General features: G+C 34.3%; 1 protein-coding gene across 2 annotated transcripts in view; it reads right to left on the bottom strand.

Moving 5' to 3' along the window:
• The window catches only part of CADM2 (cell adhesion molecule 2), a 377,294-nt gene that overhangs the window by 89,587 nt on the left and 272,135 nt on the right, over positions 1-15,572 (bottom strand). For both annotated transcript variants that reach the window (XM_083362037.1, XM_083362038.1), the window contains exon 5: positions 5,441-5,578. In XM_083362037.1, the coding sequence (XP_083218163.1) occupies positions 5,441-5,578 (138 nt within the window). The remainder of the gene's footprint in view (positions 1-5,440; positions 5,579-15,572) is intronic.

A 15,572-nucleotide genomic window follows, 5' to 3' on the forward strand; every position in this document is an offset into this window, starting at 1 on the left:
AACCTCAGAGTTGTCTTTACTGCAAGAACTCATCAAATCTTTCCTGCTATACTTTTTTAGGCTTTCTCTTTTCTATCAACCTAATAACTTGTTCTTCACTAGTTTTTAAATTTTCCTTTTGCATTTTCTCTATAAAACAAATTGATGCACATGTATTTATTTTATTAGATTTTGTACTTAAGTTTATATATAATTAGCACCCAAACATTCTTGATTCCATCTGTTCTTGTTCCATCGTAGACACTACAAAGTACCCCATGATCCATTCTGGCATATCTACCTGTGTATATCATGTTAGCATCTATTCAATTCTATTCTACATATAGTTCTAAACATATCATCTTTGAACTTACATTATAAGTATAGTCTTTATGTATTTTGTTTAACTTTTATTTTCAACTACTTCCAGGGCTATTCCTTTCTGAGCTGTTCAGAGTTGTTCTTCAGCTCTTCATGATTAAGATTATCTAAAGTCACCAGTGTGGCCTCATCTGACTATTAAGGGATGGAAAGTTGATGTTTCTTCCAGGGATCTAGTGTATTTCATTTTTGGTGATGATGATGATGTCTTAATTGCTGCTTATGGCTTTTTTTTCCTTCTGCTTGTCTCTCTGACACTCATCTCTCTGTCACTGGCTCTCTTATAACTGGTATATCCATCTCACTCTGGCCTGAATATTTTTTAACATTTGGTGTCTTCTTAGGAGATACTACACACTCCTGAGATTCCTGGTCTCTTAATGACTTCTATAGATTGGTTATGGCAGTAAGGTAGCCATCAATTGGCTGCTGCAGATTGTGTGAGTGAATGGATAAGTAAGATCTAGTAGGGCCTTTTTACTGTTCCATTTGGGCTTTCAACACCTCTTTCCCAACCCGCAAACAACTTGGCATCCCAGTTCAGCCTCTTACCACCAATATATATTTACAGCACTTTGTTGTCTCTGTTCATGTGACCCACTCATTCACACCAACTCTTCTCTGTTGTTGCCCAGAGGACTTGGGACTTCTTGCTCCTTTCATTATATCTAATTTCTTGGTCCTTTCTTTCTTATAATTTTTTCGCAACTGATCTTTTCATTTCTTCTTTGCCCTTCCTTGGTTGTTTTCTCTCCTTCAGCACTCTACATTTCTTCTTTTCTTCACACCCACATATTTTCATTAACTGGACTCCTGTTTAAAAGGTCAACACAATGCGTAAGGGATAGGTAGGGCCTTAAAATAAAATCAGAGAGGGAGGAGCATAGGTGTCCTTTTGGTTTTGTCTCCTTCCTTTCACAGCTAGCAGTTGCACATGTTAAAATTTCTCCCTTCATTTTATTACTACATTGTTAGTAGATGCTTTACCAAGGATCACAAATTTATCTACTTAATGCAGTTTTTTTCCACTATTTATATATAATTTATTTTTTACCTATTAAACATAATTACTTTGATCTGAGAGACAGTAATTTTCAAATACATGCTGCTTTTATCATATAGTTATCTATAGTTCAGTTTCTTAGCCACCAACAGATTATTTGTTATAAATGTACATATTACATTTGCATTTACATATTACATTTGCTGCCTGCAATTAGTGCAGGTTCGAGTCCCACCAGGCTCAAGGTTGACTCAGCCTTCCATCCTTCCGAGGTAGGTAAAATGAGGACCCAGATTGTTGGGGGCAATAAGCTGACTTTGTCAAAATGCCGCTGGGTGTGTGTGTGAAAGCCCTAATAAAGCAGGCATATATATAGAATGAATGCTATTGCTAAGCACATTGGTTTGTGCTTAAATTGTAAGCCGCCCTGAGTCTTCGGAGAAGGGCGTGATATAAATGGGATTAAAAAATAATTATGCCCCAAATGACAGCTTTAAGGCTACCACAATCATTTGCTGTTCATTTATTCTTAACTATATAAAGAAATGAAAGTAATTTTTGCTCAGTCTGTTAATGTTGAGTTCACTAATGCTTATTGTTTATTCTTGTGAATTCTTTAGTCACATTACATACTGTAGGTACTGCATATACACATATAAAATATGAAGTACAAATTTATTGAAGCAAAATTCTGATCTGGATATGCCCTGACCAGCACAGAGTTTCATTAGAGTTTCTAGAATTTGCTCATTGTTACCTCTTACATTTTCTTAATCAGAATTCTGATAATTACATAAAATGAGCTTGACTGGCTTCAAAAAAGAGTTGGATTGATGAATGAAACTCATGAAGATCAACTGCTATTAGTCTGGATGGCAGCATGATTGTCTTTGGAGAGCATATCCTGAGAAACTGGTGGGCTTCCTTGTCCACTGTAAGAACAGACTGCTGAACTGATGATCCAGGAGTTTGATACAGCAGGACACTGCTTATTTTTTTATGTTCCTGCTATTTTTGTCAAATGTCAGTCCTGATGTATCATTCTCCTATACCTCCCACCCTTTGGAATTTGGAATAACTATTAATACGCCAGATGGTGAGATTGCAACAATGTGATGATAATTTTCAACAAACATACCAGTTCACAAGCAAATCAGTTCTGTATAATAACATTTCTCCAGTTGTATCATCTATCTCCAGCCTTACAATTTTCAACATTCTTACAATATCTTCCTTTTCATCAGGTTTTTTTCCCCCCTCTTGGACAATAACATTGGTCTAAACATTTTACATTTTAATCTAAAATATTCTTTCCAACAAATTGTTTCACCATATTTAGTTTCTAATTCCAGTAAATCTGCAGTCAGATTGTTGTTAGTCTTCATCCAGTTGCAAAACATTTTCTTAATCTTAAATGTTATTTTGTTTTTGACTATAGTGTTTTCAACTATTTTTTTCTCATCCTCATTTTTAGCAGCAATTATTCTCTTGCTTTTTCTCTTCTGTTCATAATCTTCAACCTTCCATCTAACATCCTTCCCAATAACATAATGCTATTTGTTGGTGGAACTCTGAAACTTAATATTTTCAAACTGTTCTAAGCAACTCCTACATTATTTCCTTATAACTACTTTTCATTTGTTCAGTTGGGAGTCACATTATTTTTTTTTATAAAGGACTTATACTTTTTTCTTGCAGACATTGTACTTTCACTTTTTTTCCTCCCCCCCACCTTTTTTTTATTTATTTTTTTATTTTTTATTCCATTTATATCCCGCCCTTCTCCGAAGACTCAGGGCGGCTTACAAGCTTAGCAGTAGCCTTCATTCTATGTATATGCCTGCTTATTAGGGCTGTTGTCAATACCAAAACATAATATATCCCATATTTAGAACTTCATATCACTCTTACACCCTTCACTAATCCTGTATTTCATTGAAAACAGTAACAAAATCATGTCTTAAGAGTCATATTCATTCTAATCCAGCTCAACCTATGAAATGATCAATTCTAGAAAGACTTAATAAATTGTCAAACATATAACAAACAGCTTATTTAACCAGTAGGTTTGAATTTTGACCATGTTTCTTCTCTATATACTGCATTTTGTTTTCATAAAAGTAGGGTTCCCCCCCTCCAAACTACAGTATGGATTTTAACATTGCAATGTATCTATTTTCCCATTTTAACTGCATCCTTTTCTCAAAAAGCAAAAAAAAAAGTTGTACTTTGATCCTTGAGACTAGAATAAGATCTTGAAAACTAGTTCTGAATTCCATCTTATTCATTAATTAAGAATGAATAGATTCTTTTTCACATATGCTGCAGGTTAAGTATATTTTCAGGGTTTTTTTTCTGTTCCCTTGCAATTTGACCATAAGAATAGATTTAGGGTGTTCATTTTAATGAGATTCATGTTTTTTCCTCTTTTAATGTCATTCTCTGATTCAGATGTTTTAAATTTCTTATGGCAGCAATGTTAATTTTAGAGAAAATGGAGCATTTTTTTTACATCAACTGCAAAACAATCAGAGTTAAAAATTTATATGTTAGCTTTTGTTGAAGGTTATTTCAAAGGTAGCCAAAAATTCTAGTAGTAAAGCAATATGAACACTTGTTTCTGATGGTGAGAATAAAACATCAAGTAAATCAAAACAATTACATACAACATAATTGTAAACTAGATTTTGTAAAAACAAATAATATTTGATTATTGGGAGAGGTTCTGCTACTTCTAATATATATTATTATTTATCCATCACTCTGATTCACATAACTATTAATAAATTTAGCCCAACATATTTTACTGCCTAAAGAGAAATATGACAAGTTTGTACTTCTCCTTTAAACTAATGTATCCAAAGCTATCCAGCTTAGTTTTTGTTTTGAGTTAAATCAGGTTTATTTTGACTTCTGATATAAAATTGTCCAAACTATTCTTTTTGTAGTTGGCAACAGTGGTAATAAAATCCATCAGCAATAAATAGAATGATTAACAATTTAGAATCCAATTTTCAGCAAACAGTACAGACACATTTCTCCATCTCTAATTAGCATAAATAGTTAATAATTGCCTTCATAGCTTTATCTGTTCCTAATTCTACATCACACTTATCTGAACCGATATTTAATTTGGTGGTATTATAATAGGGTTGTGCAATTTAGTTGAAAGCTACAAAGCGACAACAACTTAAGTCACATAGAGCTTAACTATACCCCTTGTCCTTCAAAAATCTTCTGGTATGGGTATGGAAACACTGTGAATCCCTGAAGAGCTACAATTGTTCCACAGCTTTAACTAACAGATTGGATATTATATGGAGAGGGCTAACATAAGATCTTTCTATTTGTTGCATTTGTTTCTATATTAATACCACTCTCTCTCTCTCTCTCTCTCTCTCTCTCTCTCTCTCTCTCTCTCTCTCTCTGTGTGTGTGTGTGTGTGTGTGTGTGTAATAATGGAGCAAAGCAGAGCAGAACAGAACAGAACATATACTTTTCATTTGGTAAACTGAACTGAATAGTATTATTGCTATGTAAGTATGGGACATAAATCATCTTAATAAATAAAGTATTTTTCAAGTCCTTGGTGATCTTTTGTCTTCTCTGAGTGTGGTTGTTTTCTTGCAGATATTTCACTACCCAAACTAGGTAAACAACAGCCATGCACTGCACAATGCATTGATGATATTAGTTTGGGTAATGAATCGTGTGCAAAAAAAATAAACAAGCTCAGACAGCACCAAGGACCCCTCATTTCATTCCTGAGCTAAAACATTCTCCTTTGTTAATATTAATTTGGTATACAAAACAATTTTGCTATTGAGAAAGCAGCAAATATTTTGAAAAAGGAGCTTTCAGGTACTAACTGGGATGGGTAGGGGTGAAACAGATATACTTCGATTTTTCAGGAAAAAATAGAAAGAAAGAATGGGCTAATGGTCCCATCTGGGAGTGGCGAATGCCATTATATCACTAATATAAAGAACAAAAAAAAGATAATGTTGATAAGCAGAGTCTGTCCTGATTAGTTAACAGTTGTTTATTATAAAGCAAATATACATTTCCAAACAATACCTTTCACCTCTTTGTCATTTTTGAACCATCTAATATCTGCAGCTGGCTTACTACCAGATGTTTTGCAAGTAAGTTCCATCCAATCTCCTTCCATAATTGGTGAAATAAATCCACTAATTTGAGGAGTCTCTGGAACACCTAACAAAAGATAAACAAATGAATTGCAGTTTTGCTAATGGCTTGTTGTAAGATTGTTATTTTTTCAAACAGTAAAATGGTAGTAATGATCAAGAAAATTGCTTTAGTAATAAAGTGTGTATTAACACAGTAGGGAATGAATAATAAATACATTCTTTTATTCATCAGTTATAGTTTATCACATAATTTATCCTCCAAGTCAAAACAGAAGATGAACTTTGAAAATATATAGAAGTGAAAAGTACTTTCTTTTTAGTTTTGAACCAATTATTGAATTTCAGGATTTAAGCTGTTCATGCTGTGAAGACAACAAACATATTCATTAAAATATTTTTTTCCAGTGAAATAACTGTTTGAACACAAACTGTCAAGATAATGGGCATCACATTTTTAACAATGTAATATGTGAGAAAAGAGCCATTGATTAATACCAAATTATATTTATTCCAATTAATCAGTTAATATTAAACAGAATAAACTTCACCATATCACTTAGTCTTTTCTTTAGACCACAGTGTGTTTTTTGATTAACCCAAATGACCATAATTTATATAATTTATCCTGTGTAAATTATTGATTTCCTGGAAATCAATTCACTCTATGAAATTGAACTCAGAGTAAAGTTGGAGGTCTGAACTTTTGTGTATTAAGTTGTTGTTGTTAGCTGCGAAGTCGAGTCCGACCCATCGCGACCCTATGGACAACGTTCCTCCAGGCCTTCCTGTCCTCTACCAGTGTATTAAGTAGACAGTGAAACAATTGACAAGAAGTCCAGAAACCTTTATATTTAAAAGTAGATTAGTTGCTGGTCTTGGTGAAGGAAAGAGCACATTAAGCAGAGTCTAGCAGTTTCCATTTTCTTCACTTTGTCAACAATTACAATTATGATCAAATCCATCCCTTGCCTTCTTCCAATTGAGTTCTAGGCATATCTTGATTGGTTCAACACCCTCAATTTTTCTGTAAACCATAGGAAGTGTTGGGAATGATGGACTGAGAGAAGTTGCATGGGCATGATTCTATCCAGTGTCTTGGTCTATATTCCAGGAAGTGATTAAGGACTCAGTATGACTGTGAAGCAGAGCCTCAGATAGGAAAAAAATATATACTTACTGACCTCTCTAAAATATTTCATATGATTGGATGGAACTCAGATGAGGAGGAAAAGAGGAATGTGGTACAAAGGAAAGTTGGAAAGTAGAATGGAGAGTTTACTGATGATTTGTCGTTATAAATGAATCAGTCTATTTTTGGTCCATGCCATTTTTATATACTGTACCTTTCATAACTGCATTTATCCTATGTCATCATTAAATTATAGTTTGAAAGAAATCAACATCAAAATTTTCATTTAAATAATATTTAAAACATTATCATCATTTTAGCCATTGTCTATTCACTGAAGGATGAAGGCCTCCCCCACATTTTTCCAACCTATATGTTTATCAGCTTTCTTTTCCCTATTGGGTCCTCAATAGTTACTGATGTTGTTGATATATCTTGTGTTAGATCTCTTTCATAGATGCTTTTTATCAAGTGGGATCCGTTCTATGACTGCCTTGCTCCACCAGCCATCAGTTCTTGTTGCTATGTGACAAGCCCATTTCTGTTTATTTCTTTTTTTACTGTCTTGATGATATTGTATAATTTTGTTTGTTCTCTAATCCATGTGCAGGTCTTTTTATCTTGTCTTGTAATGTCAAACATGTATCTTTCCATGGGTCTTTGCACCACTCATAGATTTTGTTTTGATTCTGAGGTTAGTGTCCATGTTTTATCGCTATATGTTAGAACAGGTAGCACACAGTGGTCAAAAACTTCTCTTCAGGCATTGGGGAAGATTGTTCTTGAAAATTATGCTTAGCTTGCTAAATGCTTGCCAACCACCATTAACACATCATTCAATTTCCTTTATTGTATCACCTTCCATTGAGATCCATGGACCAAGGTATATGTAGTGGTCTACTACATCTAGTTCTTCTCCAGATATAAATATTTTTTCTTTCTTTAGTGAATTTATTAAATATAACCTGGCTCTTTTTAATGTTTATTTTTAAGTGAAATGGTTCTTCTGCTTCGTGCAGCTCTTATATGTATCTTTGTAGCTCTTTGGGGTCTTGTGAGACGAGAGCAAAATCATCTGCAAATCTTAAGTGATTTAATTAGGTGACATTGATTTTTATTCCATCTTTTGCCCAGTCTACCTTGCAATATACTTCCTCAAGGCAGCCTGAGAAAAGGATAGGTGATATTGTATTGCCTTGTCATACACTTTGCTCTATGTTTATTTCCACTATTAATTTAAAACAGACTTCCTTTAGATAATGAATTACTCATATTCTCTTTACATCTTGATTTCCCCCCTAAAATAACCATATTGCATCATTTCCAGAATATAAGATATTTTGCTATTCTAGATTTATTTTTAAAATGTCTACCCATATCAACAGCTAAAATGAAATATGAATTGTATATAAATAAATAAATACAAATAAACATAAATTTGAAATAAGTAAATAAAAGATGAAAAATGGTTTTAGTGGTTATGAGTTAAAGAAGCAAAAGTAATACAGTAGCTTGCAAAGGAAAGAGAAAGACAATAGAACTGAAGAAGCAGACTTAATAACAATATAAAACAGTACTGATTTTTTATTCTTCATAGGTTTGCTGGGAAACTGTTAGATAAATTTCCCTCAATGTGCGGAAATGACTGTAAATTTCTGTTTTGCATGACATATAGATATTGTCTCATTCCAGGATTACTAGCATTATATATTCTAATGTTCTTCATTTAAACAAAATCAATTGCCTAGATATTCATCATTCGTTAAATGAGCCAGCCATTTTTCTATTAAGTTGGTCCTTATGAATTCTTCATTTTAAATATAGTCAGCTCCATACATCATATTCCATCATTTATCATCATCAATTCTATATTCAAAAGCCAGCTGTTGCAGATTATGGCCAACAGCTCCCACTGAAAGGTCAGACTTAAGTAAGTATACTGAATCATGTGAAGCTATTGCTTATTGACTTTCATTTAAACATAGGGCAGATTATGTGTTATTGTTATAGCAAATAATGTTGGACATCTGCTTCAATAGTTTTCCAACCAAGACTTAGAATCTGCTAGTTACTTATCCTGGACTATTTCTTTTCAGGTTTCTTATTTTTCTAGTAAATCTGGCAGCAATTTTGCAAATGTATTGCTTGTTGAAAAATTAAATGGCTAGAGTGAAGCAGAAGAATGAAAATCAGTTCCTTTAAGAGAGAGGGAAAGGGGAAAAATACTTTATATGGCCTGAATAAAGAAGAACATAACATATAGCAGAAGGAAGCTCATAAAAATGGAGGGCTAAAATGGAAAGAAATAGAAAACAGAATGATGTAATGATTAATATGAGTGGAAAGTTAAATAGGATAGATTTGAAAGGAACAGAAATCTTATTCATGCTTCTTTCAGACATAAAACATGTAATATACAGTCCAGTGGAAGTTATGATGATAATTCAATTACAAACAAGATCAAATTATACCATAATTACGAATTAAATTATTAAATAATTAAATAATCATTAAAATATTCAGCTGAGTACAACACTATGATTACCATAGCATAAATCCTGTTATTCAATAGGATTTATTTCTGAATAAATATATATTTCTGACTAAATATAGTAAATGAAGGTCAGGTGGTTAAGCCAGATGGTTAAGGTATGAAGTTTGAAACTGAGAGCAGGTGAATTCTCTTCCAATCTTAGGCACAAAACTAGCTGAGTGACCTTGGGCCATTCACTCTCTGTCAGTTCTAGGAAGGAGCAAATGGCAAACCACTTTTGAAATTTTGCCAACAAAACTGTATGGACTTGTCCAGGTAGTTGCCAGGAGTCAACACTAACTCAAAGACACAAAAACAACAAAGTGCATACTAAATATTATTATATACTGCAAATCTAATCAGGGAAATGAAATACTTTCTACAATCTTTTTATCTTTTCAACCAGGTGAATATGTTGAAGTTTTTAGAATTCTGAGATTTATGCATTTTTTATTATTAAGGGGTGGATATTACTTGACACTCACAATATACTCATAAATAAGTGATTATAATAAAGATGAGTCAACACTTTGCACTATCAGAGAGTCATGCAAATGTTGCACTTAACAATGTCGCACTTAATGTTAACATGTAATAATCTGAAATAAAGTAAGACATTATTCAAATACATACATTTCTAAGCCAGTTCAATACTTAAATTATTAATTACAGTTATAAATTAATACCAAATATAAAATGAGTTGCTACATAGTTCCTTCAATATTATTACAGATACTTTCTAGAAATGTAGTGTTACACTGATTTTGTTAACAAAAATATTTCTTTAGATTAAAAATCAACTTATATTTGTCTTGATCCCAGATACTCTGTTTTGAGATGTTCCCCTTCCCTTTTAACATTAAACTGGTAAAATAGTCTCAGTGGAACTAGCAGAAGCACATATTTCATATCCTAGGCACAAAAGCAATTCTCTGGCTGGATTAAGTTTAATATTACTAGCACACAGAACATTTTACATCAGCCTTATTAAATTGAACTCACACCTTACTATAGAGAAAGATTTTTAAAAAAGTATAAAATTGGAAAATGGAGAAATAAGAAAAGGCAAGGAAATGTGCCAAATTTTGCCAGTGATGCTCTCAGAACAAGATAGCTTTATGAACAATAATAGCTTACATAAAAGTTGCCATACAGAAATCTTCCCAGTGCCACAATCACAGACAAGGTATGAATCAAAGGGAGAGGTCCCTATAGTTGATTTTCCATTTCATATAAAGCTATAACTCTCACTCTGGAGAAGTATGCACATAGAAACATACACGTAAGTACATACAAAGAAACCAATATAGCTAGAATCAGTGCTTTTTTTCTTAAAAAAAGGTGCCGGAACTCTCATCTTGGCGGGCACAGGAGGTGGGGGAGCGGTCACGGGTGTGAGTGGTGTTGGTGGCGGGCTGCCTCCTGGGACTGGAGCCAGCGCGGCTGGTGCTGTGGGAGGAGCAGGGGCCGCTCTATATGGCAGGGCTAGGCAGAGTGGGCGGCAGAGGCAGGGCGGGCAAGGCGATGCAGGGCAGCCACTTAGGCGTACAGGGTGAGGCAACGGTGGTGCAGGTCCAGCACCGGGTAGGCAACCAGCCTGGCTGACATGGGTGAGTACAAGAAAGGAGTGCACATGGACTCCGCAAAACCCACCTCCCACTCCTTGTCCTCTCTTACTTACCTAGTTGAGATGGTGTAGTTGGGCAGCAGGGACGGATGCAAAGTTCCTGCCAACTCGCCTTCGCTGCAGACAACTTGCCAGTGCAATGTTTTCCAGCCAGGTCTTTTGGCGTGCTCAGCAGCAATTCCTACTGGCTTTCGAAAGCCAATAGACTTTTTAAAGCCAATACAGGGAGTAGCATAGCTTGTGCAAAAGCTTTTTTTTGTGCAAAAAAAGGTGCAACTTGTGTAACTTGTAGAAGGGAAAGGCCCACACTTATAAATTAAAAATCTTTGTGGTCTGCAAAGGAATGCTGGTGGGCTAATCAATGATTTGGTGACTAGAGGAGCATCTACAGTTGGAGCTCGTGGTCATGGTAAGCCATGGAGGCACTAGGCAACATGACTTTCAGGGCAGTGGTGGTGATTATATTACTTTTTTTTTTAAAAAAAAAAGTCTGTGCTCTGTCCAAGGGTGCTTGGTAGGCTGCATGTACAGGCCTGGTCTAGAATTTATTTTGGAGCATTCAACTATCTAGAGCAGGTATGTCAAACTCATTTTGTTTGAGGCAACCTCTCATAAAAGAATTGCCATTAATTTGTTTTAATAAAATAATTTAAATCAATTTTTCACTTGATTTCAAATTAAATGAATTATATTGGTTGACAATGAGATTTTTTTAGTACAATTGCCAAATGCAATAAACTGGTTTTAGGTATATGTGTGCACTAATTATTTCAACACCAATACATTTTAACAACATATTCTATTTGTAAATGAATGCAAATGCAAATTATACAATTTTTTGTGCAAAAATAAAACAAAATAACAGATTTAAGAGCTGCTATCATTAGTTATCCTTAGATAAAAAATAATTCCATCATCCAAAACTTTATTATACTGTATTTAACGAACAGATGCTTTGGGATTAAAAAAAAGACTGACTACATTTGATTGTGTATCACCATGGCATTAAAACAAAATTTGAACAGTGTATGAAAAACAAAGGTTCCCTAAACGTCTGCTGGCTATATCTATACATTTTCCTTGATAACACTCTACTGCCTTCTTTTTAGCCTTTTTTCAACTTCCCAGCTTAAAAAAGGCAAGGCACCGGGAGCTGAAAGTTACAGACTGTTGAAGCAAGTTGCTGTTCACACTCGGCCCTTCTTACCCTCCAACTTTTAAATTAGCCTGTATGGATCGCATTTCCTTCGATTTGAGCCATCTGAAGGCCCGTCACTGCGATGCATTCTGCTGCTCTGCAACCTGGCTGCCTGAGGAGAATTTGGCTCTCCAGAACAGTTTCCTTCAGTTTTGTTTTGTTTTGTTTTGTTTTTTGTGCAAAAAAGGTGCCAGAACGCCGTTCTGAGCATTCAATGGGGGAAAAAAGCCCTGCCTAGAATAGTAGTCCATAAGAAAGGTTGATATTTTATGGGGTAGGAGGAAGGGTAAGTAGAAAGGATGGGTGATGAGGGATGAAGGAGGAGGAAGAGGAGGAGGGGGAGAGATGTTCAACACTGAATATATATCAAAGATACCAAAATGGAGTCCAGATTGGGAAAAAAAACTGCCACCCTTAAAATCAACAAGGGGAAAATAGTGAAAACTAAAGCAATAAATGTGCTCTATGGAAATAACTTCAAGAGTCAGTATGAAGATGATCACTACAAATACCTGAGGCTGACAATATGAAGCATGCTGAAGTGAAGAAGGTTAGTAGTGAATACTGTATATCATGAGAGATGAAAAAGTTATCAACATTCAAACTTAATGGTAGAAACACCATAAAGGCAGTTAACAGCTGCAGAAATTCAGTTATTAGATATATAGCAGACTGACTCAAACTGAACAAAAGCCCTATATAGGAAGACCAGAAAAATAATGAAAAGGAATCACGCACTTCATTCATTCAGTGATGTTGACAGATTCTATGAAGAAGCATAGAAGGAATGGAATGTTGTAAGTACACAAGACAACTGAAGAATTAAAAAGGGCAATATCTGAAGGGCAGTGAGGAAGATGGACTGAAGCTAGTACACCATGAAAGCTTAGTGAATACCAAAGAGACCAATTGATGTTTAAGAAAAGCCAAATGAAAAATAGAAAAGATCATGGCCAATATATATTTTTAAAAAAACCCAAAAAAACTACTAGTAGACAAAGCATATAAAAATGAGACCTGAGAAAGGCTAAGAGAAAGAGGCAGAGACTAATTTTGATTTCAGAAAATCAAATATTAAGAATAAATGCATATAAAGCCAGAATTGAGAAGACAAAAACCAATAACAAATGCCATCTCTGCTAAGAAGTTGAAGAAACAGTAAAATGCCTAGTTAGAATTGGCTGCAATTGTTATAATCAAGATGTACAGTATTTAATATTTATTTGTTATATATATGAAGGGGTGTGGGTCTGTACATATGTTGTATATAGTATGTTTAGGTGTGTGTCATGTATGTGTTTCACTTTGAGAGCGGACAACTATATTTCATTTTTGATGTGTGCTGTTGTGCCCACAGTAAAAAAAAAATGACAATAAAGTTTATCTTATCTTGTCTTGTCTTGCATTGCATTGCCTTGCCTTGCCTTATCTTATCTTCTGCAAGAAGATCGCACAGACTGACTGTAAATAACAGCATGGCAAAGTAGCAACAATGGTCTGTTAGCAAATCTTCAAGAAATAGCATTTGCTTCAAGAATTGAAGAATTGGGGCTGGGGGCCATAATAGAAATTGAATATGTTAAAACCTCTGGAACTGAAGTGAATTGAAACAGAAAAGTATCTGAACATAACAACTCAGACTTAACTATTGATGATAAGAAAGACATTACCTGGAGTACCTGGAGACAGCAGAAGAGAAGAGAAAGAACTGGAGCAATGAACAAAATATGAAAATCTGCAAATACCGTAGAGTGACTTGGGCAAAAGGAAGCAAATATAGTACCAATAGTAATAGGCTTCTTGGATACAATACCAAAGCATGTGGAGCACCACCTGAACACTATCAGCATTGACAAAAAAATCATTAGTGAATTGCAAAAGGTAGATTACTGAAACAGCTTATATCCTGAAATAGAAATCCTTGTATCCTTTAATACAGGCATGTCAAACTCATAACATCATGTGACGTTGAGCAATGTATTGGAGCTTTTTCCCCATTGCCAGCAATGGGGTGGGCACAGTTTCCTGGTGACGCATCTGGCCCGCAGGCTGACAGTTTGACACCCCTGCCTATTCCAGAATTTTGGGATGTACTGTACTCAATAGGTGAACAAAATGCCAATTCCAGTTTAAACATCTGGCTGACTCTATGATCAATAATAATTTATTAAATTTATATTCTGCTGCAGTCTCAAAGACTCCAGGTGGTTTACAAATCAAACATTAAAAACAGAGAAAAATAGTAAAACTGGCAAAGATCAGAAATCTAGATAGGAAAAGGATCCACAAAATTATCCTTCCTTAAGATGACATTTTTTTCTTTGACATCCTAATATATAACATTTGGAGAAGAACAACAATAAATAGACATTCTAGATCGTAGATTCATGAATATTTATGTCTCAAATACTTTAAAAAATACCACAGTATTACTTGCTTTTTAATAACTGTATAGGTTTTGTGAAAAACAGCAGAATATTTAAAGAATCAACTATCCCCATAGAAATATTCAGAAAAAATGACACAGTGGAACGTAGCATACACACACACACACGCACGGCTTTTTTTTCATACTGTAGAATGCTCAGAACGGCATTCCAGCACCTTTATTTTGTAAAAAAAAAAAAAAAAAGCTCCCTCTATTGGCTTTAGGAGTAGGCAATCTTGGCTCTTTTTTATGACTCGTGGACTTCAACTCCCAGAAATCCTGAGCCAGCCACGCTGAGGGGAAAGAGAGGTTTCCAAGCTGAGCCATACTGGCTCAGGAATTCTGCAAGTTGGAGTCCTTGAGTCATAAAAGAGCCAAGTTTGCCTAACCTGCACTAGAGGAGGACATGAAAATTATTTACAAGGTTACTTCTTTAGGAACAAAACTTTTAGAATCTAAAACAGCTAATTCAAAAAAGCAAACAAGAAAGAACCTCACATTTTTCATCTGCTTCTGTCTTTTGGAAGGTAAAATTAGATAACAAAATAATTTATTTCCTATGTTAACATCTCTGCAATGAAATCAATAAAGGTAACAGGAAAGAAATGAGAAACATTTTTCTCAATATAATATGTCTAATTTAGCTGATGGTAGAAAAAATAGTACACTGTTGAAAACTATTTTGAATATATAACCATCTATTACAACTAAACCACTTTAAATTAAATAATTCTTAAGAATGAAATATTCTTAATTTGGACTTTACTTTTACTGTTTGGACTGTTGTGTGTTTTGAAAAATAGATTATTTAGAATCTAGTTATGTTGCATTTCAGTTTTTAAATAATTAACCTAGTATATACATAACAATATATGACATTTTCCATGGTAAGCTTAACATCAATAGCATTTATTAAAAAGGCTAAAATAATTTTTGGTGGTATTATCTGTACATTAAAATTTTGTTCAGTCACAATCTTTCACTTTTCACATTCTGGACAAGCAGTGGTCATGTATCCTAGCAAAAGATGTTAAATATGTGCATAAGTGTAGTCAGTAGCATATGCCTTTTTAAAAAAATATCAAACATGCAAAGAAACAAAAATAAGTCCAGAATATCTGTATTACATCCATAAATGCCAAC

Source organism: Vipera ursinii (assembly GCF_947247035.1).
Source record: "Vipera ursinii genome assembly, chromosome: 4".
NCBI lineage: Eukaryota > Metazoa > Chordata > Lepidosauria > Squamata > Viperidae > Vipera > Vipera ursinii.